Source organism: Neovison vison, chromosome X (assembly GCF_020171115.1).
Source record: "Neovison vison isolate M4711 chromosome X, ASM_NN_V1, whole genome shotgun sequence".
NCBI classification, from domain to species: domain Eukaryota; kingdom Metazoa; phylum Chordata; class Mammalia; order Carnivora; family Mustelidae; genus Neogale; species Neogale vison.
Window position 1 is genome coordinate 95,975,208 of NC_058105.1, and position 25,231 is coordinate 96,000,438.

The window sequence follows — 25,231 nt, forward strand, 5'->3', positions numbered from 1 at the left end:
GACCAGTGAGGAGGAAACCTCACATGTGAGTCTTAAGATTGGTAGCCGTGCTTGTCACTTAGGCGGCCAAAGACAAACAGCTTTGTATGAAGGCAAGAATAAAGAGAGGGCATCAAGTGTCTGCGTCTCATTACCATTCCTGCCATTGCGGTAACTTGAAGCCAAAAGGCAGGCTTTCTCGAAACTTTGTAGATTAGCCGTGGGCTAGAGTATTGGAGCCTAAGCATTCGACCTGAAAATGTTCCAATAAGACCGTACTCCTTGAAGAGCTCCTGAAATGAGGGTAAAGGGAAAGCCAACTTCTCACCAATTATGTGCCGAAGCTCAGAGTCCAGATGAAAAGATATGAAGCCCCACGTTGGCTCTCCAGATAACACAGTGTTGGGCTGTTGGGCTGTTTGGTGGGATGCAGTCAACGCCTAAGAATTCTTGAGAAGTCTGTGGTGCAAAATGGTGGTGTTATTAAAGCAGGGAACGGGACCCATGGGCAGAAGGAGCTGCTGCCCCAGGACTGTGAGGTCAACTGATGGTATACTTTGGGGTGGGGCAAGTAAAGATAAGGGAAGTTTCAAAAGGATGTTCATATGCTAAAAGAAGACTAGGAAAACCTGAAGCCTTGCTATTGTCAAACTGAGGTTTTTCCCTGTAGCAAGGCTTTAACATTAAGATGATAGTGGGGGGCTTCCTGGAGGATAGTTCTACTCTGCCTGCCTCAAGTATTTGTCAGTGGGCTGCAGGTTATAAGGACATTTAATTTTATCTGCATTTCCTTCTGCCTTTATTTCCCACATCACTTCCCCCCTTTTTTTTTCCTATGATGAATAACACTGCTTTGAACATTCTTGTACAGGTTTTTGTGTGGACCTGTTTTCATTTCTCTTGGCCATATATCTAGTAGTGGAAGGGCTGGGTTGTATGGTAACTCTGTGTTTTACCTTTTTACACCTTTAATACAACCTTAAAATCCCATCCCCAGTAGTGTGTTGTGAGGCTTCCAGTTTCTTTGCATACTTACCAGCACAGGTTACTGTCTTGGTTTCTAGCCATCCTGGTGTGTGTGAACTGGTGTATCGCTGTAGTTTTTATTTGCTTTTGCCCAATGATTCTTGCACATCTTTTCATCTGTCTTCTATTTCATAGTTTTAGCTCTTACATTCAGATTACTTTTTGAGTTTACGTTTGCATGTGGTGTGAGGTAGGGGTCCACCTCTTTTTTGTTTGGGGATATGTAGTTGTTCAGTGACATTTGTTGAAAAAACCAGTTTTTGCATTTTGCTTGGTACCCTCGTAAACATGACTTCTCAGGATTTTTGCAATCTTATTTTTTTTTAAGATTTTATTTATTTATTTGACACAGATCACAAGTAGGCAGAGAGGCAGGCAGAGAGGGGGGGTGGGGGGGGACCAGGCTCCCTGATGAGCTGAGAGCCCGATGCGGGGCTCCATCCCAGGACCCTGAGATCACGACCTGAGCCAAAGGCAGAGGCTTAACCCACTGAGCCACCCAGGCACCCCTAACTTTTCCTAATAGTAAAATTCTAAAATTCATTTGTTGGGATTGCAGAAAATCAAGGAATCAAGGTTTGTGACCTTTTTTTTTTTAATTTGTTAATATTTGCTACAACCTTTTTGTGATCTTTTGATAGGCTCTGGTTTACTTTAGTATCCACCATAAACAAGGCCCAGTAGTAGTAGTAGTAAGTGAAAAACTCAGTGTGATTGCCCAGGGGATATTGAAGTTACTTTGAAAAATAGACTAACCAAGTATTTATGTAAGAAGAGTTTTGTGTCTTGTTAATATAAGGTGCAAAGATTTTTCTTCAGTGCCTTTTTATAGAGATTTCATTGGTTGGGTGGCCAGAAGGTCTGAGTTGAGCTGCATGCTCTTGAGCAAGTAGCACTCTTTGGGCCCCATTCTCTTCTGTAACTCAAGTATGTTAGTCCAGGCTCTTCCTAGATCTCTGACTGGTGGAAGTGTGCTCCAGCAGTGATTTTCATGTTCTGCACATCCATATAGAGTCCCGGGTATGAGAGAACAGTGTTTTGGAGGCTGTACTGTGTTTCAGAGGAGACGTAGGTGCTTGCGTGTGGGCTTGAGCTCCTCAGACCTGCTTGAATCAGAAATGAGGACTGCTACAGGAAAGGGCCTACTGACCCACCATTTTACAACATACGCTTTAACTTGTTTTTAAATTTGTGTTCATGCATTTGTATTCTTCATGCAGTCTTACTTGATCCCTTTAGTGATGGGAAAACATGCTTTAGTCACATCCTTTACTGGGACCAAGGACTGTTCTTGGAATCTTTTAGTGCAATCATCCTTAATCACCTGGCTTTTCTTACCACTCTTCACTGGAATAAGCCAGGGAATTGAGTAGTTTGGACAAGGGAGCATTTCAAGGGAGGGCTGGGGGAATGTATAGACAGCAGGTTTGGGACAGTCTAGATGGCAGTGTGTGGTCGCGTATTGTGGGGAGGAATGTCTCAAGGAAGAGCAGGCAGAACTTTGGAGAGGTCAAAAAAGGCAGTGCAAGGCATGTAAGGTCACTTGCCAGGTGGCCCCATTTGCAGCATTCCTGTCTCTTGAAAGCCAGGGGAGTCTCCCTTGTGTTGCGGTGTGTCAGCGCCAGAATCAGGATATCAAGGGCAGTTCGGAAGCTGTGAACCACGCACAAAAATAAAACAAAACTGGTTTTTTGCTTTGAAGAATACATTTCTAATCCATTAGGAATTGTAACAGTACAGATATGTGTTAAAAATCAGCAACCCTGCTTCAGATCTATAAGCACTCTTTATTATATTAACAGTAAATTCAGCAAAACATAATTTGAACTCAGTTCTCACACTGCTCTGAATTACAAAATATTGTAGAAGAAATTTGTACCTTTTTGTTCTTTTGTGTTTGTTTTAGGTGACAGCTCCGCTGGCTCTGTGTGTTAAACATTTTCTTTACAAATATATAGTAGATCTACTTAAAAGCAGTTTATTTTCTGATTTAAATATGTCTCCTGCTAATTTTTGGCTTTATTAACTTGTTTGATAATTTCTTTGTATAGATAGCACCAATGATAACTTCACCCATTTTAATTATTGTGCAAATTCCTAGTAAGAGCTTTTGGTTTGTTGCTTTGCTTCTTAAAGGACTACAGATAATGTACATTGTTGAGCACCTTGTTTTTTTAAAGCACCTTCACAAACTTGTCATTTCTTCCTCCTAAGGACCCATGCCATGGACAGGAAGATGTTATTGTTCTTGTTTAACAAAGTAGCACAGAGAAGTCACCTGGTGAAAGGCTGGGCCTACATTACCACTCACCTCACTGCCTGCCTTTTCTTCTGTGCTGTAGCGTTAGAGGAACGTGGTAACTAGAAGAGCATATTCCTTTTATAACTCCTCAGTCTAAGTAGCTCTGTGCTTTCAAGGCTTTGTTCCTTTACTGGGTTTTGTTTTGCCAGCTTGTGGGACTAAGGGGAGAGTTAATTGGGCCTGGTGGAAATAACTACGAAGCTCTAGAACAAGTATATTGGCAGCTTTGGGAATTGGTGTTTAACAATTGCTTATGTTCTTATTTCATCTGTGACTTGAAAATGAGGTTACATAAATAACTGGAAAAATTTTTTTTCCTATATAAGCAATAATGCTTAATAGTTTTCAAGTTCAGGTGTTTTTTTGTTTTTAAACACATGGGCCCTAATTGCCAGAAAACCCCTGTTAATGAAGAATGGCATTGAAAATATTGAGGCTGTAGATGAAATTTATTCTATTTACCAATTTTCTTCTCACTGTATCAAAAAAATCCTTAAAAACGAACTACTTAATAATTACTGAATGAAAGTAAAACTAGAACTCAGCTCACTGATGAAGTTATGTTTTCACTAGCTCTTTTAACCTTTTTTAAGGAATCTTGGGATTTTTTTTTTTTCTTACTGTCGTATCTGAGAGGGGTATGTTTATTTCAAAGCACCTCGAGGAATACATTCTTCCTTTTGAGCTACTAATTGACGTAATAGTACTATTCCAGTTTTGCAAAATCATGTTTTTCCTCTAACATTCAGGATTGTTTGATAGTTCATTGTTTCTACTCACTGAGAAATAATTTTTTCTGGAAAATATTCAGATAGAAATATGATTTTTTCATTCTAACTGTTCAGCTTCCATAGAGACTGCACTTCCAGCGCTTGTTGTTCCCATCCTGGAGCCCTGCGGTAATTCAGAGTGTCTACACATTTTTGTAGACTTGCATTCTGGAATGTTTCAATTGATGCTCTATGGACTCGGTAAGTTACTCAATGATACAGTCACTCAGTGTGAAGAAGAATGTTTTAATAAAAGCTAACTAAAATTTTTTTGCCATTAGGTATTGGAAGGGGTGGTATTATCAGTGCAGAAAGTAGATATGGAAGGAATAACTTTGGCTGACATCTGTTCCTTGAGGCCAATTATACTTTGGATTTTCTTTTATCAAAAATTAAACCTCCCAGTATGAAGTGCATTCATGTTGCTTCTCTTTTGTAAAAGTAGTAATGTTGATGGCTGATGTTTTTTAGATTAACAATATTACCGCTAATAGTTGGGTGACGTGGAACCAACTACAGGGGATTCTGTTGTCACTCATGGCTGATGAACAAATTTATGACGGTGTAAAACATCTAAATGTTGACCTAGGGTCCAGAATCCTGGAGAAGAGTGTTTTTGCTTGTTTGTTTGTTTGTTTTTATTTTTTTCTGTCCTAAACACAGTAGACACTAATGTTGGATTTCTAACATCATCTCTTACCAAGTTGGTGTTCTGAAATGATGAACTACTTGGCACTTAGTGTTTTTGTATTGCTAATGGAACAATGTTCTTGCACATATTAGCACATTTACCATTTGAAATTAATATTAAGCTAGATTGATAAAAGTAAAAGGTTTTCTCGTTATACTGTATAAAGATAAATTTGTCTATGAATTGTTCATGGAAAGCTGGTCTCATTACTTTGAATCACATTGCATTTATGTTGGCTAAACGATAAGTGGCATACTTAGGAATTACCTTTTTAACTGTGACCCAAAGCACAACGCGATTGTTCATTCTTTAAAAAAATTTTTATTTAACTGTTTTCTTGACTATTTACATAATACATATTCATAAATAAGGAAGATGAACATGTAAAAATGAAAGAAACAAAATAATTACCTATTAGCAGTCATTCTTGCTTTAGGGGATATATGTTTGGCTCAGTTCAGGCTACCATAACAAAGAACCACAGAGAGGGTTGCTGAAACAATAGAAATTTATTTTGTCAGTTTTGGGAGAGGGGGAGTCCAAGATCGGGTTGCCAGTGTGGTTGGGTTCTGGTGAGGGCTCTGTTCCTGGCTCGGAGATATAGGCCTTCTCTCTGTCATCACACAGCAGAAGGGAGAGCAAGCTCTCTGGTGTCTCTTCTTACTAAGACACCAATCACATTATGACCTTGGTCTTAATCTTGTGACCTCATCTAAACCTAATTATCTCCCAAAGGCCCCAGCTCTGAAAACCATCATGTTAGGAGTTTAGGGCTTCAACATAACAAATTTCCATTGTAATGCTTGCTCTTCTTATTTTCTTTGTATATTTTTCTTTGGTTAAAATCATTTTATGTTTTGCTTTTTGTGCAACATGTTATTATAACATTTTTTGGTGTCCTTAAAAATTCTAAGTGACATTTAGCAAGCTGACCTTAAGCCAACAGCTCTTGCTTATGCCAAAAATCATTTGTGTTTAATAAGTAAACATGTTAATGTAGTTTTATAGGTTTTGCATTTTTTAGTTTTTGTATAGTATTACTAAACTGTGTAATACTAGGAATTTGAAATACATGTAAATGAAAATTAGTAATTAACTACACGAAGAGTTTTGGGTATTAAAGTGTAGGCAAAGAATTAATTCATATGTTTGTTACTTGTTCTTCCTGCTAGTGTACATTTGCTATTAGTTGTCTTTATCTATATCTCTGTTTAAATGTTAAAGACGGTTAACAAATTAGGTTAAAATTTATGCCTAATGATGTGCTCAGTTTAGTTTTTCTCTGACTCAAAAATAATACTACTTTTGACTAAAACAATAATTTTCATGTAAGTTTTGGGCTACCTAAATATTTTATGCCTCATGTAAACAGTGAATTAATGAAGTGCTTTTTTCTATAGACCAGGCCACACTGGATGACATGGAAAAGTCTGTGAATGATGATATGAAACGAATTATCCCTTGGATTCAACAACTGAAGTAAGCTTATTTATTTAGCTCAAGACTAAAAATGGAAAGTTATTTTGACATGGTGTATTTTCTTCTCCATCATTACTCTTGATCAGTCACTGTCCTTAATGTTTATGACATGAAACTTGAGCACCTTTTGGTACTTGGAATTGAAATTTTCTTGGAATAGGGCCAAGATGGCAGTGTTTTGCATCTAGTTCCCCTCCAGAGCAAATACAGGTATGAAGGGCATGATACACTCTACTTTTCATTCTTTGCCACATTCCCTTCTGTAAAAGCACTGTACAAATCACTTACACAGTGAATTTTTTTGAGTCTAGTGTTCTCTGCAATAGAGTCTTACTTGTTCTTACCCCAGATAATCTTCATGGTATGAATCTACCAGCTGACAATTCCAGAATAGTTGTTTCTGCTTCTCTGATACTGTCATTTAATACTGTCTCAAAATCCTTTAAATGCTTCATACTGTTAAACTAAAGAACACTGGAAATGCAGCTAGAGATAATTCTGTGAGGTTTCATTACCATCCTGGTACACAGAGTTGCCATTAAAATTAATAGAACAGAATTCCATGGGATAAAAATAAGTTTCAGAGATCAAAACTGAAACTGGCAAATGGAGAAGGGGGCAGGGGGCTAGACTCTTCAAAGAAATCTGTTGGTTTTGTGATCTAGCCTTACCCCTTCTCCTCTTGCCAGTTTGAGTTGTATAAATATTTGAAGACTTCACTGTAATCAAGTAATGATTTTATTAACAAGATGTGATTTTTAATGCCAGTAGATAATGTTTTATGAGCCTCCTTTTGAATAGCTGCTTAGTTTAACTGTATATGAAAAATGAATCCTTACTCGGGTAACGCATTCCAAAATTTTTAGTGATTTAGCATATTTTTGTGTATTTGGCTAAACAAATAAGGTTTAAATACTTAAGTGCTTAATAACTCACATCTTAGGTAACTCAAGGTTATGTGGCAGACTAGCTAGCAGAAATATAACATAAAACCAGAAAGCTAAGTCCCCAAAGCCTTAAACTTATCAAATGTGTCTCTGTACTTAAACACATAATTTCTAAGAAGGTTCTCCTAGTTATCACTTACAGTAGTGCTTCTCAAATGACCTTTAGTTAATGCCCAGTTGCTTTCTGATCTGTCATGGGACATGAATGTTTTTGAGATGACTTTATTGAAGTACAATTTCTGTACCATAGAATTCACCCATTTTAAGTGTATGATTCAATGACTTGTAAATTTATTGAGTTTTGCAGCCATAATCACAGTCCAATTTTCGAACATTTGGAACATTTTCATCACCTCAGAAAGGTGTTCATTTATAGTTAACCCCCATTCCCGGCCTGAGCCCCAGGCAACTATGAATCTACTTTCTGTTCTTACAGATCTTTTTTCTTCTGGACATTTTGTATAAGTGAAATCATAAATCATTTCATTTAATGTTTGAGGTTTATCTACTTTGTAGCGGGTATCAAAGCTTAATTCCTTTATATGGCTGGATAATACTCCATTATATGGCTTTGTACCACATTTTGTTTATCCATTCATAAATTGATGGACACTTGGGTTGTTTTCACCTTTTTTTTTAAGATTTATTTATTTTAGAGCTTGCACATAAGCAGGGGGAGGGGCAGAGGGAGAGAGAGAATCTCAAGCATACTCCTCACTGAGCAGGAGCCTGACTTGGGGCTCGGTCTCATGATCCTGAGATCGTGACCTGAGCAGAAATGAAGAGTCGCCCACTTAACCAGTTGAGCCACCCAGGCGCCCCTGGGTTATTTCAGTTTTTGGCTCTTATGAATAATGCTGTTCTGAATATTCATGTTTCAGTCTATGTGTGGACATAACATTTTCATTCCACTAGGAATGGAATTGCTGAGTCACACAGTAAATTGATGTTTAACTTTTTAAAGAAACTGCCAAACTAGTTTCCAGAGTAGCTGTGCCTTGTTAAAATTTCATCAGATTTTGAGGGCTTCCATTACCCTGCATCCTTGCCAACGGTTGTCACTGTTTTTGACCATAAGCATCCCAGTGAGTATAACGAGGTATTGCATTGTTTTCATTTCTGTTTTTCTAATGACTGATGATATTGAGCATCTGTTCATGTGATTACTTTTCTTATAATGTGCAATGAAAACAAATTCTACAAAAAGGAAACGAAAAAAACATGTAAAATATAAGCCCCAATTTTTTATTGTAAGAACCAACAGACAAAATTATATCTCAGTAAACATAATCAGAATGAACAATATAAAAATAAAGAAATGTATACACATTTTTCATTGGAAGTATATATAGGCAGTTAATACAGAAAATTCATTCTTATGTTCAGATTTTTTGTTCCCTGAAATCAAAACAAACACTTACTGGCTATCCCATATGTACTTTGAAAAGATTATCTTGTATTTATAATTTATATAAATGCACACTTATATGTATTTAGAATTTATATTGTATTAATATTATCTTGTATTTAGAATTTTTTAATGTGACAGATGAGCTTGTTTCTTGCTTGTTGTAACTAATCTAGATTGGGTTGATGATCATGCTACTCACAGGAGATAGTGTATATCTTAACTGTTTCTGTTTTTCTTTAAAAACATACATAATGGAGATCCCAGTCTCACAAAGTCTCACATGTTAATGGGACTGGAGGTAGAGATTTGAAAGCAGTTTTGGCAAGTTCAGAACATTCATTTTGAACTTTTATCTAAAACATAGCAAGTATTGTTGCATTTTCAGAATCTATCTTCATTTCTTCATTTGTAGCCAGTTGTAGCAGTTGATCCTGTGAAGTCGCAGATAAATTTAAGTTGTTTTTCCGTGGGGAAAAAAAAATGCTTTCAGGACTTTATACATTTCTGGGTAATAGTTGACAAACTACCCTTAAAATTTTGTATGTTATGACATGGTTTTACTGCATGTGACTAGTACAGAGTTTTACCACATGCAGATCACTGCACAGATGCAGCAGCACCCGAACTGGGCTGTGCCTTGTTCAACAAGGCGAGCCTGCTGATCGTGAGCGTGGATGTTGTAATTGTTATGTTGCTCTGGAAAGTTTCTAAAGTCGTATTCTTACTTTCTGTAGTTATTTCATTGTGAACCAGTGAGGTTTGTGAACCCTTTTATGACATGGTTTTGAGGCATGGGACTAGCACAGTGCTTTTTCCATATATTTTTTATACACACACAGTGTCTAGCCTCAAGGATAGCTAATCAAATAAAAGTGAGAGGAGTACTATAAAAAGCATCAAACTGAAATCTGGTGGCTTAGTCAAGAGAGAGAGGAGGGAGAAAAGATCATTAATACTGGCACCTGCTAGATACATAACCGTCACTTTACACATACACAGAAGAAGAATAGGGACTGTAGATTTCTAGTGATACTAGAAAAATTAGGTACATTGATTGATTGATTTTTTTTAAAGATTTTATTTATTTATTTAACAGAGAGAGATCACAAGTAGGCAGAGAGGCAGGCGGGGGGGGGGAACAGGTTCCCTGCTGAGCAGAGAGCCAGATGCAGGGCTCGATCTCAGGACCCTGAGATCATGACCTGAGCCGAAGGCAGAGGCTTAACCCACTGAGCCACACAGGCACCCCAATTAGGTACATGTATACCTATTTATTGTTTGTTCTCTTTTGTTCTACAAATATTTCTGGCATTTTATAAAAGATGTTGAGGTTGGTTATTGCTGTCTTAGTAAACCATAGGAAATCCGCCATTTTCTTTAATACACTGCTACAGTGTCCCAGGCTTAATACTAGTTTAATTCTACCTTATGACTAATCAGTTATTCACATCAGAGTTTCAACTCCTTAAACGAGAACTAACAGACCAATGCAAAACTTAGAGAAATTGATTCATCGTTATGGTTTTGTGTCTTTTTACTAGTTCAGTTAAGTTTCAGATTGTTATTTTTTAGTGGTCTTCAGTAATCAGTTTACAAATCAGTTGCACACAGTTAATCAGAAGAATCTATGATTTTGTGATGTGAATTATCTCCTTTCAATTAAGGTTTTGGCTTGGACAACAGCGCTGCAAACAATCTATAAAACATCTGCCTACGATAAGCAGTGAAACATTGCAGCTGTCCAATTACTCAACCCATCCTATTGGAAACCTTTCTAAGAATAAGCTGTTCATTAAACTTACCCGGCTTCCGCAGTACTACATTGTAAGTATACAAAGGGGAGATTTGGGTGATCAGGGTCAGTATCTCTCACATGATTTTTCACTTAATCTAATCTGCAAACATATTTTATTGGATGTTTAACTTAAGTGATTCTCAACCTAGGTGGTAGGGATGAAGGACAGAGGAAAATCATGTCTAAGAAATGCTAAAATGATCAGGCAGGGTTGGGGAATATAAAGTATATCTCTGTCCCTCACCCTCAGATCTTTTGTGTAGTGAGGCCTAGTTTCTGCTTGGGATGAAGCATCTCCCATGTGTGGGAGGAAAGCAACTACTCTGAAGGTGTGGAGATGTTTTGGTGTCAGATAAACTTGCTTGGTTTTAATTGAATGTTAACTTGCATAATGCATCCTTTTTACTTTTTTTTTTTTAAGATTTTGATCTATTTATTTGAGAGAGATACACAGCAAGAGAGGGGACATGAGCAGAGGGAATGGGAGAGGGAGAAGCAGGCTTCCCACCAAGCAGGGAGCCCGATGTGGGACTTGATCCCAGGACCCTGGAATCCTGACTTGAGCCAAAGGCAGATGCTTAGCGACTGAGCCACCCAGGCGCCCCCATAATGCATCCTTTTACATACAGCTGGCTGAAGTAGCTTTATATTCTCATCCTTAATCGATTGAAGGCATACATATATTGATTTTTACTCATTGCGTTTTTATTGAATGCCTGTACCTTTCAGGGCACAGTAAGATCCTTTCTTACTCTTTTTTCACTCTGTCTAGGTGTTTTCTAGTTAGTTTCCTTGAGATCTTTGAATTGGTTAAAAGTTGCAAGAATTTGAAATATGAACTCGCCCTAAATATATTTCCCTGAGTATAGAAATAGTTGTGTATACATAGATATTTTTGGCTAAGAATCTGAGATGTTTGAAGAACTTCATTCAGGATTGTTGACTGAAGGTAGTGGGAGTGAATTTTTTTAAGGTTTTGAGCTGTATTTTAAAAAGATATTATCTTTAAAAAAAAAAAAAAAAGGTACCCTATATAGCCTGACATGTTTTAGGTTAGCATTATTTATAGAGAGCAATAGGTTTGTCATTGATAACGAACTTCACTTTTTTTCTGAATTTTAAAACCCCAGACCTTAAACCAGATTTGTCTGGTCCTTGGTGAGCCAGAACTTGGTGAGTTCTTTGTCTTCATCCTTGGTGAGCTCCCTGGTCTATGTATAAAATGATATTGGGAATACATGCATGATAATCAAACTATGAACACCCAAAGATCCTTATACTCAGCCACAGACAAAATGATTTTTATTATTTCTGATGTTATTTAGTATCAACAGAAACCAGACATTAGTTTCAATGACTAATGATTAATTATAAAGCAGTAATTTGTTTCATGTGGCTTAGACCAAAACTGAATCTGTGTTAGTCTTCATCCTTTTTATTTCTCACGGTTGCTACATCCATAGAAATGGCGAAAACTGCTACTGTGGACATGAACATTAAGAAGAACAGAGGGAAGGCTTGCTGCCTTTGAATGTCTGCCATTTTACTTTTGTCAGCTTTATTAAGATACAGTTTACATAGGGGCGATGTTTAGACTGTGTCTGAGTTGTAATAAATGCATATACTATTGTAATCCCCATCTCAGCAGAACACAGAACAGATCCCCTCATGTCCCAAATGCCCTCATGCCTGCTTCTCTATAATCAGACCCTCCCCTCACTCTCAGTTGGTGACCACTGACCTGTTTTCTGTCTAGATAGGTTTGCCCATCAGTCTAGTTTCTTTCACTCGCATAATGCCTTTGATTTTCCTCCGTATTCTGATGTGTATTACAATTCATTCCAGTAATTGGAGTAGTAGTCATTGTAATATACTACGGTTTGTTTAACCAGTCTCTGGTGATAGGGCATCTGGGTTATTTCCAGTTTGGGGCAGTTATGAATAAAGCTGCTGTAAGCGTTTGCACATAGGTGTTGTTTGTTTGTTTTCCTAAGTGAACCTCGGTTTTCACTTCTTTGGGGTAAGTAACTAGGAGAAGGATTGTTGGGTTAGGTTATAATATCAGTGTATGTTTAGCTTTATAAAAAATAGCCAAACTTTTTGCCAAAATGGCTGGGCCATTTTGCATTACTGATGGCAATGCAAGAGAGTTTGAGATGTTCTGCATTCTTGCCAGCACTTGGTATTATAACTTTCAAATTTTAGCCATTCTGGGGGTACCTGGCTGGCTCAGTAGGTGGAGCATGCAACTTTTAATCTCGGGGGTGTAGAGATTACTTAAAAAAGAAAATCTTTTAAAAATAAGTAAATTTTAGCCATTCTGATAGAGGTATAGTGGTATTTTATTGTAGTCTTAATTTATGCTGCCCTAATGACTGATACTGAATATCTTTTCATGTATTTTTTTTGCTATCTCTCTATCTTCTCTGGTGAAGCATCCATTTTTCTTTTAATTCTTCCATTTCCTCAGGTGCATCAGTGTTATATTAGGTGTTAGCTTGAGAATTTCCTGAAGAGATGGGGTGGGGTGAGGGAGAGAAGGGAGGCAGGAAGAGAGACAGGAAAGCGTACGTTTGTCAGAGCAATAGTCCAATGGCATATTTAGGGGACTTTTCTTAAATTTTAGGTAGAGCTTGAAAGAGTAAGCTGGTATAGTGGGTAAGAGCAAGGTCTCTGGAGCCAACTGGAATCAAAGCATGACTCCATCACTTCTGAGCTCTTGAGACCTTGGGCAAGTAACCCAAGTATTTCATGCCTCAGTTTCTTCATCAGAAAACTGAAGGCAATAATCCCTTCTTTACAGAGTTATTAGGAGGACTGAATGTGTTAACGTCTGTTGGGTGCTTGGCACAGAATGCGCTGTGTAGTACTCTATATCACCGTCGGATGTTGGTGGTAGTGGTGTCATTATCCTCACAATGACCTATCTGTCAGGGTTTATTTTTATGTGCTTCCAGTTGTGAGAGTTAGTTGTCATTCTTCTCTGCTCTAACAGTGGAATTCATAGGAGGTTTTATTTTTAAGATTTTTTTTTTGCGTAATCACTATACCCAATGTGGAGCTTGAACTCATAACCACTAGATCGAGTCACGTGCTCCACTGACTGAGCCAGCCAGGTGCCCCCTAGGATGTTTTAGCGGTTAAGGGAAATAGCACAATTTGAAATAGATAACATTCTAGAATATCTAGCAGATCTGCTGGACTTAGGCATGCAGTGTTTTAAGCTAAGGTATGAATATCTAGAACACTTAATGCTGTCATAGTCTAAATGTCCCATTTGGTATAGTTTATGGCGGTTTTTGCTTTTATTCATTAGGCTGATCTGTTTTTTAGAGAACAAAGTATGTATTTAATAGGAATGCTTTTTTTTGTTGAGACTAATGATTGATTGGTTCTTGTTTAAAGAAGAAAGACCATCTACGTTAGATGTACAAACCTGAACCCTATGTGCTATAAGGAGGAAAATATGCAACACTCATTAATTATTTCTCTGAGTCTCATTTCTGACTGGGGCCTTCTTAGGTTGTGGAGATGTTGGAAGTTCCCAATAAACCCACACAGCTGTCGTACAAGTACTACTTCATGTCTGTGAATGCTGCGGAACGTGAGGACACCCCTGTCATGGCGCTTCTGCTGCAGCAGTTCAAGGAAAACATCCAGGAGTTGGTTTTTCGCACCAAACCTGGCAAACAACCTAGGACCGGTCCCAAGCGCAAGGTAGGATCACATACAGAAGTGAGCACAGGATTTGTGTGTATTAACTCTGTCATGTTCTTTAACAGTTTTTAACCTGAGAAAGAATTAGATCTGGTTTATAAAAGACTGAAGGGCAATAAGGTTTAAATAACAATTTTCTACATTTTCTTGAAAATGCCTCTCTTTTCATTAATAATTAATTATACACCATTTCCACAAGGTTGCTGAATACACAATATTTACATAAGTTTCCAGTATTTAGGTTAAAATATTTGCTCAATAAATATTTGTTGAATGCATAACATTTGTTTTGGTTAACCTTGAGCTTTAGTAGTTTAACTGCCTTAACTAATTGCATCATCTGTACTTTTGTACCCACTTGTGTTCTTTACTTAAATTCTAGTTGTCTGATGATCCATGTCCAGTAGAACCCAAGAAAACCAAACGATCAGGAGAAATGTGTGCCTTCAATAAAGTTCTAGCTCACTTTGTTGCTATGTGTGATACAAATATGCCATTCGTAGGACTTCGGTTGGAGGTAATTTTTTTGAAACAGTTTTGACTATTCTGTATAAAAGAGTAATTTATAAAATTCCTTGCTAAAGCTACATGGATTCCATTAGGAGACCCAGAATGGCTGTGATCTTGGTTATTTTGGAAGGGTTGGGATTGAAATCATAGCATCTCATGGTATACCTGTAGAACATGACTTAAATCTTTTTTTTTTTAATTTTGTTTATTTATTTAAGAGACAGAGATCACAAGTAGGCAGAGAGGCAGGCAGAGAGAGAGAGGAAGAAGCAGACTCCCTGCTAAGCAGAGAGCCTGATGCGGGGCTCGATCCCAGGACCCTGGGATCATGACCTGAGCTGGAGGCAGAGGCTTTAACCCACTGAGCCACCCATGCGCCCCAGAACATGACTTATATTATTTCATCTTTCTGATTCCAAATTGTGAGCATTCTGCTCTTTATGGAAATGGAAAGTAAATTCTTCCCAATTTACAAAAAAGATAATTTTTTTTTTTAATTTTTTTTAAAGATTTTATTTTATTTATTTGAGAGAGAGAGACAGTGAGAGAGAGAATGAGCGAGGAGAAGGTCAGAGAGCGAAGCAGACTCCCCATGGAGCTGGGAGCCTGATGTGGGACTCGATCCCGGGACTCCAGGATCACGCCCTGAGCCGGAGGCAGTCGTTTAACCAACTGCGCCACCCAGGCGTCCCCAAAAAAGATAATTTTTGAGTATTAACATCTTACTAGCATACCTCTTAGTAGGAACATTATCTCTTAGAGTTGGTTAGTTGATAAAGGTGTGTCTTATTTTTGAGTTGGTAAAGCCATACATATTGCTTACACACTAATAAAACCAGGTTCCTTTCTTTTTTTTTTTTTAAAGATTTTATTTTATTTATTTGAGAGAGAGAGACAGTGAGAGAGAGAATGAGCGAGGAGAAGGTCAGAGAGCGAAGCAGACTCCCCATGGAGCTGGGAGCCTGATGTGGGACTCGATCCCGGGACTCCAGGATCACGCCCTGAGCCGGAGGCAGTCGTTTAACCAACTGTGCCACCCAGGCGTCCCAAAACCAGGTTCCTTTCTGAGAAACATGTCAGAAAGAATATTAAACCTGATTTTCACTCTTGTCACATGGACTAAGGAATAGACTTAGAATTAGTGTCTTTAAGAATACACAGCTGTAGTATCCAGCATGATCCCCAAACTTGAGAGTAAAGGGCAGTAACAGAACCTGCATTTTTATATTTCCAAAAAGGACTTCAGCCAAGGATTGGAATCCCTTTAAAGGGATATACCAAAACCTTAATTATTTCCCTCTGTTTTAAAGTTTAACTTTTTGTAAGACTCCTCCCCTTTGTAAATTATTGGGAATGAAGTGGAGACTTTGCCACAATAAAACAAAAAAAATTTTTTTAATGTTTATAAATATAACTGAGGTTTAAAAAAAAAATAAAAGAGGGGCGCCTGCGTGGCTCGGTGGATTGGGCCGCTGCCTTCAGCTCAGGTCGTGATCTCAATGTCCTGGGATCGAGCCCTGCATCGGGCTCTTTGCTTGGCGGGAGCCTGCTTCTCTCTCTCTCTCTCTCTCTCTCTCTCTGCCTGACTCTCCGCCTGCTTGTGATCTCTTTCTCTGTCAAATAAATAAATAAAATCTTAAAAAAAAAAAAAAAAGTAAAAGAAGAGACCTGAGAATGGGTGAATTATTTTAGTGAAACTGATGATGATAGTCTTGGGAAGACTTGTTGAATATCATGCATTAGAGCAGAAATCACCAAACTTTTTCTGCAAAGGGCCAGACAGTAAATATTTTAGGCATTGTGGGTCATATGGTCTCTTATAGCTACTCAGATCTGCTTTTGTAGTGTGAATCAGCCACAGTTGATGTTTAAACAGATGAGTACAGCTATGTTTCAGTAACACTTCATTTACAAAAACATCATTAGGCCGAATTTGGCCCATAAGCTATTATTGTATGCTGACCCCTGTTTTGTAGGGTTTCAGGGTCTGAAGCCAGAGTAAAAACTATGAAGAACAGGAACAGCCCAGAGAAATTGAGGCCCAGAAACAGGCATCTCAAATAGATACTCAGGTCCTTGATGTCCTAGCTCCTAGAACTGTGAGCTTGATGAATGTCAGATGCTTAACCCCTAGCCACCCAGACACCCCTGCATTCATCTTTTTAACTCACTTTCTGAATCCTCCAGTTGGGAAAGCTATCTCATTGGGTAAATGCATAAATTGGAAATCTTTTCTTGGGTTTCACACAGGAAGTATTTTAATTGTTAAAAATAAAAATGTATTCCAGAAGAGCATCTAAGTGGCTCAGTCAAAGTGTCTGCCTTCAGCTCAGGTTGTGGTCCCAGGGTCCTGGGATCGAGCCCCATGTCGGGCTCCCCACTCAGCCAGGAACCTCTTCTCCCTCCCCCCTGCTTGTGTGTTCTCTCTCTCACTCTCTGTCTCCGTTTCTCAAATAAATATATAAAATCTTTTTTAAAAATGTATTCCAGAAAAGTTTTACACTAAAAACTATTGTTTGTGAAAGTAGGATGTGACTGTGACTCAGACTTTGTTTTGAACAGATGTAATGAAGAAAGACATAAGAAAACCAGTCTTATTTTACAGTTGCATCATTCAGAATCACTAGGATTGATTCTCTTAGTCTCCAGAATTCTGAAGATTGGCCCCCAGAGGTGTTTTGTTGTTGTTGTTTTTTTAACTAGGGGCTCTGGGTCATCTTTGGGTTTCACAGCACTTAATATAGTTGCCCAGGAGATCAGGTGATGGAGGACAGTGTGCCTGTCTGATAGGTTCTAACTTTGGAACAGAGTGGCCCTAGAATGGGTGCCACGAAACAGACACTAATACTTAGAAAAGGTAGTTAGTTTCCTTTGTAAAGTTGCTGGTCTGATCTACCTGCTTTTTCTCTTACCAGTTGTCCAATCTGGAGATTCCCCATCAAGGAGTGCAAATGGAAGGTGATGGCTTCAGCCACGCAATTCGCTTACTGAAGTAAGTCCCGGTCCTGTGTCTCCCTTGAAGTCGCACATTACAGCCACAGTGCTAGAGCGGTTTCTCTCCCATGAAACAGCATAAAGCAGAGTTCGGCACCTGTGGATGTCACTGATTTCTGCACAGAATTACTATCATCTGGGGGAGGCTTCCTTTTCACCTGCCGAGTGGGGATCCAGCACCACTTGGTGTCTTAGGATGTCTTTCCTCTGCATTCCTTTTCATGCATTTAATGGCTCTTTACTCAGTGTGACTGGGTATCAGGCTTGAATTCTGCTAGGTCCCTTCAGGATGGTCTGGATTCATGTAGTAGGAGGATCTAAGCTAGTTTGGAAGTCAGAAAGGGTATCCCTGAGGAAGTACCAGTTGTATTTGGACTGAGGGAGAGGTGAGAATTAGCCAGAGGAAAGGGAGATTTAGGGGAGGGGTGGGGGTGGAGTGTGCATTACTGACCAGAAGGGATAACCGCTAGGGTGGTGGCAGTTTTTCTCTTCTTTCTCAGAGAGAGCTCTGTACCCTGGAACTGAAAGGAGGTCAGAGTTGAGAGAGATGACTCTGGAGCTGAGCTGTAAGCGGGAAGGGGTCAGATCCTAGAAGGCTTTGTAAGTGTCCTTAAGGAATGTGGACTTGATCCTAATGGCGGTATGAAGCTATCAGACGATTTGAAGCAGCAACTGACATCATTGGCTAGGTGTTTTTGAGAGCTCGTCCTGGAAGCCATATTGAGAATCAGTTGGAAGGGACCAAGACTGAGTGGTGAAACCGGTTGCTAAAGTGGTTCACACCAGAGTTGTTGGTAGCTTAACCCTGGGAAGGTTCCACAAGGACTTAGGGGATGGAATATTCAAGGGTTGTGAGGAGATTGATGATGAAAGAAAGAGGAGAAGATGGCACAGGTGCCTGTTGGTTTTATCTTGGGCATGTGATAGGTGATTGTAGTGTTTTCTGAGATAAGGGACACCAAAGATGTGAGTTTGAAGGGGCTTTGCTAGGTTTGAGGTGCTTATACATCCTTTTGGCCAGGCAGGGCTGGATCTCAAGCTCTGGCGACAGGGCTGGCCGGGAGGAGTAAATGAGTCATTGCCAAGGTGGTAGAAATTGAGCTGGGCTGTTACATAGATTGCCAGGAAAGAGTATACAGGGGGAGATGTGCAGAGGGCTTGGCTCTAAATGGATCGAGGACCAGGAGCCAAAGGATGCTTCGAAGGAAAGCCAACATGGTGCATGTGCTATGGAAGGTGACCAGGATGGACTTGGAAAATTAACCTCCCATTTACGAGATCAACCTTTCTGGTGCAGAAAACAGTTCAATGGGGGCGGGGTAGGATGGGCATTTGTATTGTTTCTTAGATGTTGCTTAATAATATAAATCACAGAAGCAGGTTTTTATGCGATTCCTCTGACTACCAAGACATGGCAGCTCTGCCAGTAGAGCTTTCATTTTTGTTACTTGGGAATCAGTTGGTTTCTGGGGCAGATGGGAAGAGCTAGCGGACAGCACGTACTCTACCTGTGTGTCAAGGTGCTCACTTGAGACAGTTGAAGAACTAGGATAGCTTCCCTTCCTGGCTGTCTGAACACCATCTCTACAAAAAGTTCTCGGGAGAGAGAGCTGGCCTTGTAACGGAAATCATTAGGCCAATGTGATACTTTTAATGGCTTCTGGTTTTTAATTACTTCTGTGTGAAGAAGTACAGGGGTTTGGGGTTTTTTGTTTTTTTAACTTTTCACTCTTCCTGGCAACTGCAAATAAATAGTGTTAACATTTGTGTTCTGTTCTCTTAGTTATATTTTTCATGTTTTGCAGGAGTCTTAAAATATCTTGTTCTCAGCATTTTTATAAAGAAATTTCAGTCCCCTTCCTTCCTGAATTCAAGAGAACCCATAATATAGTCCTACCTAGGAAGGAAGCATTTCCTATTTTTTAAGCTTCATTTAATAATAATTTTTGAAAAGTCTTTATTATATCCTGGCTATTATTTTCTTTATTGAAAACTTAAATGGAAAAAATATAGAGAAATGGATAAATTAAAGATAATTTGTCTAGTAACCGACATTATGAGGATTATAGGGATAGGATATAGAAATGAAGAAGGAAACCGTAAACAATAAATGTCTAAACACAATTTTACTAAGTAAAAATCTGACATAGGTCTAATATATAATTGCTCTCATACATTTAATGTTTAGAAAGTCTTAAGTCTTGGGGCACTTGGGTGGCTCAGTCATTAAGTATCTGCCTTTGACTCAGGTCATGATCCCAGGATCCTGGGATCAAGCCCCCCATCAGGTTCCCTGCTCAGCAGGAAGCCTGCTTCTCCCTCTCCCACTCTCCCTGCTTGTGTTCCCTCTCTTACTGTCTCTCTGTCAAATAAATAAATAAAATCTTTTTTAAAAAGTCTTAAGCCTTTATTCCTAGACATATTAATACTACATGGGAGTATGAGTTGATACATCAAAGCTTTAAAATTGAGTACAGTTTTCTAGTCTTTGATAAAAATATGTTCTGTTCTTGTTCAACTTATCTTTTTGAGTCTCTGTTGAGCAGGCCTCCCTGAAGTATCTGTGAAAGTTTTATGGTAAACGCCTTAGACTGGTATTGTCCATGGGCCTGTTACCTTGTGTAGATTCCCAAGAGCCTTGATCCAGCAGCACAAAGGACTCAGGTCTCAGGAGCAGCATGGTCACAGTGCCTCCATGTGAGCTCTTGAGCAAACTTCCCACCTTCTCCTACTGGGCCAGTGGCGCTGGTCTGCTAGCCACACCCACAAGGTTTTTTCATCTTGTCCATTGTGTTTCTTTGCCTCTTGTAGTTTATGCAAATAATGCATAGGCACAGTTCATTTTTGCACGGTTTGTGACTCAGCTTCTAGCAGTTATGTGACTCCGTCCTTCTGCATTTGCATGTGCAACCTTTATAAAACACTTTCCATTTTCCTTATGGGCACAATTGCATTTCTTGAACTAGCACATTTAGTGATCTCCCCGCTCATGCACTGTGGGGCCCTAATGTGGTTACTGCCGTTTGTAAAACCCCCCAGGATGAAACCGACATACAGCACAAGGTGGTGGTGCTGACACGCATCTGCCCTGGAAGACCAGAGCCCAGTTCCTACATTCTTCCCATACTCAGAGTTACAGGAGAAACCTCAGTAAGAAGTAGCTGTTTAGATCAAAAACCTTTTTTGGATTGGTAGAAATTTTCAGATAAAGTTAAGCCATTGTCCAGGAAATATCTTCCTCAGTTCTTCATTTTTGGTGATTCTAGTAGTATTTTGCAGTATCTTGAGTTTATAATAATTTTGTTTCAAAGGGTTTTCTTTTAGGAACTATCCATTTTCATCCTTGGGTGGGGGAGGATCAAAGTTACAATTACAGTTTATTCTGTTACATTAGTAACCTTAAAAAGCACGTAAATAGTTTCCAGGTTCCTTGAAGCTGAGCCAATTACTTGTGTATGACAGATGAAGAAGGCAGCATAGAATGCACTCTTAGGATCTTGCTGTCCCTAGAGCATAAACTGAAAGTCTTATTCTTTTATTTAGAGACATGCTGGCTTCTATGGGTTCATTTTCTAACCAGATGGATTTCACGAAACACCTATTTATATGAAAGGAAGATAATGTACTGCATTATTATATTTTTTAAATCGAGATTTAATAATCGATCTGAATTGGCTGCTTTATAACTCCAGTGGGTTGGGGTTATGTTTTCAGGGATATGGATAAGGAGAAGTCCTCAGTATACCTACGAAATTGACAAGCATATATGCAGTGTATGGAATTCCTGTAATTACCCCAGATAACGTTGGACAAAATCTTTCTGGTAGTGAGTGATAAAAATTATGTAGTGTGAAAGATTAACATTTTTTTTCAGGATTTTATTTATTTATTTGAGAGAGAGAGAGCACGGGGCGGGGGGTAGGGGGCAGAGGGAAGACTGGCTAAGCAGGGAGACTTGACATGAGGCATTGCAGGGCTCGACTCGAGGCTTATCCCAGAACCTCAGGATTGTGACTTGAGCCAAAGGCAGATGTTTAACTGACTGAGCCACCAGGTGCCCCGGAAAGATGAACTTTTGAAATGTTTATATATATATATATATATATATATATATATATATATATGTGTGTGTGTGTGTGTGTGTGTGTGTGTGTGTGTATATACACACATACATAACATACATTTAAGAGGAGCTGTGGTGGAATTTGTAATTGAGAAAATTTTAGTACTATGATATATCTCTTTTTATGCAAACTATAGCTGTTTTCTCCCTACAATTTTTTTTTTATCATTTGCAATCTCTGTCTCTCTCTAGCCCTCTTGAATTGTTTATTCTAGGCAAGTGGTTCTCCACCCCAGGGCGATTTTGCCCTCCAGGGGACCTTTAGCAATGTTGGGAGATATTTTTGGTGATCATTAACTGAGAAGGAGGGGTGGGAGGTTCTATTGGCATCTGGGAGGGAGAGACTAAAGGCTACACAATAAAGAATTACCCAGCCTAAGATGTCAGTATTGTGGAGATTGAGAAACCCTAATCTAGGTGTTTCTGAGTAAGGCCTGAATCAAGATACCATGTTTCCAGTTTTTGTTAGACTTAGATAGAGATAATCATTATACCAAGTCTGAGAATTAACTCACCTTCCCTAGGAGTTAAAGGATAATGTGTAATTTAAAAATACGTGATCGAGGGGCGCCTGGGTGGCTCAGTGGGTTAAGCCGCTGCCCTCGGCTCAGGTCATGATCTCAGGGTCCTGGGATCGAGTCCCGCATCGGGCTCTCTGCTCAGCAGGGAGCCTGCTTCCCTCTCTCTGCCTGCCTCTCCATCTACTTGTGATTTCTGTCAAATAAATAAATAAAATCTTTTAAAAAAAAATACTTGATCTTATTATCTTATCTATTACTGGGGGAAAAAAGTGAAAATACATTACCTCATAATGTTTTATGACAAGGTAGTTCCTAAAGCTGCAAGAGGAAAATGGGTAGGTAGGTATTTTAAACCAAAGCTAATACATTCCTCTTCTATATGTGATACATTTAAGTGAAAACATGTTAAAATGAGTTAGTACATGCAAAGCTTCATCACATTCAGTGTTACCTCTGCTGAAGAGGCGGGGAGAGATAAGGAACCTGGCATTTTATCTTGGCATCAGTTGAGACTTGGGTTTACCACAAAGGGAGCTAACCTACACGATTATCTATTTTATCAGCTGCCACCAGCACTTTCAGTGTACACTGTGTCGTGTTTAAAATCAGTGACGCGTAAGGTAATTATTTATCTCCATCATGTCATTGGGAAACTGAAATTCAGAGAGGTTAAATGTGGCTGGGTCAGAATTAGAATGCAGGTCTCTGACTCCAAAGCCTGTGTTCTTTCCACTTTACCATTGTGTTCTCAAAGAGTGGTTTTACAAGTATTCTTTTCCCCTTAGCTTTTCCAGTAGGATGTTCTAGATGGTTAGGTTTCATAGAAAGCCAATATTCTTTATTTTCATGCTGAAGAATCGTAGTGTTTCTGATAATAGGAATAAGGATGAAGACAGACATACTTTGTTCAAACACTCAAATACTTTATTAAAGTAAGAGGTCCTAGTCTGTGTTGATTTGAGAAGTGGATCCAGTGCTGTGAATTGCTGCAAATAGCTTCCTTCTTGCACAGAAGGCAACTAGTAGTAGAGCTTGAACTGAAGCTCTAATGTGATAGCCCGACTGTTGTTGTGTAGATTGTGCTCTTGCTTTTCTGTGATACAAAGTATACTTCATATGTTCTGTCTTTTGTCGCCAGAATTCCTCCCTGTAAGGGTGTGAATGAGGAAACCCAGAAGGCTCTGGACCGCTCTCTTCTCGACTGCACTTTCCGATTGCAAGGTAGAAATAACCGCACATGGGTGGCGGAGTTAGTGTTTGCGAATTGTCCACTTAATGGCACTTCTACTAGGGAGCAAGGTGAGATGCTTCACACACTTTGTCTTTGCATATTTCTGGGGTTTTCTTTTTAGTATTGATATCTTTTAATCCTCTTGTTTAATCCTGTAGGTCCATCGCGGCATGTTTATCTGACATATGAAAACCTGTTGTCTGAACCCGTTGGTGGTAGAAAAGTGGTTGAAATGTTCCTTAATGACTGGAATAGCATTGCACGATTATATGAGTGTGTGTTGGAATTTGCACGTTCTCTACCAGGTACATGTGATAATCTTCCTCCCCCTTCCCCCCCCTTTTTTTAACTGAAGAAGAAAATGTCGTGAAGAAAACATTTCAAAAGAATATCTAATGAGGGGCGCCTGGGTGGCTCAGTGGGTTAAGCCGCTGCCTTCGGCTCAGGTCATGATCTCAGGGTCCTGGGATCGAGTCCCGCATCGGGCTCTCTGCTCAGCAGGGAGCCTGCTTCCTCCTCTCTCTCTCTGCCTGCCTCTCTGCCTACTTGTGATCTCTCTCTGTCAAATAAATAAATAAGATCTTTAAAAAAAAAAAATCTAATGAAAAATAAGTTTCCCTTCTATCTCAGGCTTTCCCCCAGAGACAACCACTGTTAGTTTCTTATGTATCCAGAAATCTTTACTCCAAGCCTGTTATCGTAATAACAGGTAGTATTTATTGAGAGTCTACATACAATGTAACAGTTTGCTTGTGTTAACTGTTTAAAGTTACCCTGGGCACCTGGGTGGCTCAGTAGGTTAAAGCCTCTGCCTTCGGCTCAGGTCATGATCCCAGGGTCCTGGGATCGAGCCCCATATCAGGCTCTCTGCTCCGTGGGGAGCCTGCTTCCTCCTCTCTCTCTCTGCCTGCCTCTCTGCCTACTTGTGATCTCTGTCAGGTAAATAAGTAAAATCTTTAAAGTTACCCTGTGAGGTGGGTGAGTTACTCCTCAGTTCACGAATGAAGAAAACAAGTCACTGAGATTACAGAATTTACCAAAGGTTGCACGGCTAGGAAAGGGCAGAGCTGGAATTGGAGCCTCCTAACTGCTGTGCTGTACTGCTTCAGTATCTGCCCCCTGCCCTAGACCCCTTCTGTAGAAATGGACTTGGAAGCCTGCTATCTATGCCATTTCATTCCTTTTTTTTTATTATTTTTAATTTTTTTTTTTTGAACGAAATGCATCTAGAGATCTTTCCAGCTAGGCATAGGATACTGCCCAGATGCCCTCTTCTTCAAATATGTGTTTTAAAGTTTTGCATGCATCATTTTAATTTCCTTTTTGCTTCCTTTCTCTTTAGACATACCTGCTCATCTAAATATTTTCTCGGAAGTCCGTGTTTATAATTACCGAAAACTTATCTTGTGTTATGGAACCACCAAGGGAAGCTCAGTAAGTTTGTGAACTAATTAGAACTGAAGTTCCTCTCATAGATCCTTTAAAAATCAACAATTCAAAAGTTATAAAAACTGCCTTGAACTAATTGAGGACTCAAGTAAAAATTAGGGTTAAAATGGTAAATTTTAAGTACTTTGATGATATATAGTAGACTAGTATACTGTAATGCTTAACTCTTTTTAAAATTGGAAGCGAAAATTAATGCTGTCTTTGATGGGTTATATAATCTTAATGAGTTTTAGACCAGGTAATATACTTTTGGTGTTTGTATTTTTTTCTTTACTGATTTCAAATC

General features: G+C 39.1%; 1 protein-coding gene across 2 annotated transcripts in view; it reads left to right on the forward strand.

The window, feature by feature from the left end:
* Positions 1–25,231, forward strand: part of MED14 (mediator complex subunit 14) — a 73,411-nt gene that overhangs the window by 25,612 nt on the left and 22,568 nt on the right. For both annotated transcript variants that reach the window (XM_044235625.1, XM_044235624.1), the window contains exons 11-19: positions 4,153–4,278; positions 6,169–6,247; positions 10,270–10,429; positions 13,923–14,117; positions 14,500–14,634; positions 17,543–17,619; positions 23,404–23,564; positions 23,655–23,801; positions 24,839–24,930. In XM_044235625.1, coding sequence (XP_044091560.1) covers positions 4,153–4,278; positions 6,169–6,247; positions 10,270–10,429; positions 13,923–14,117; positions 14,500–14,634; positions 17,543–17,619; positions 23,404–23,564; positions 23,655–23,801; positions 24,839–24,930 — 1,172 coding nt within the window. The remainder of the gene's footprint in view (positions 1–4,152; positions 4,279–6,168; positions 6,248–10,269; positions 10,430–13,922; positions 14,118–14,499; positions 14,635–17,542; positions 17,620–23,403; positions 23,565–23,654; positions 23,802–24,838; positions 24,931–25,231) is intronic.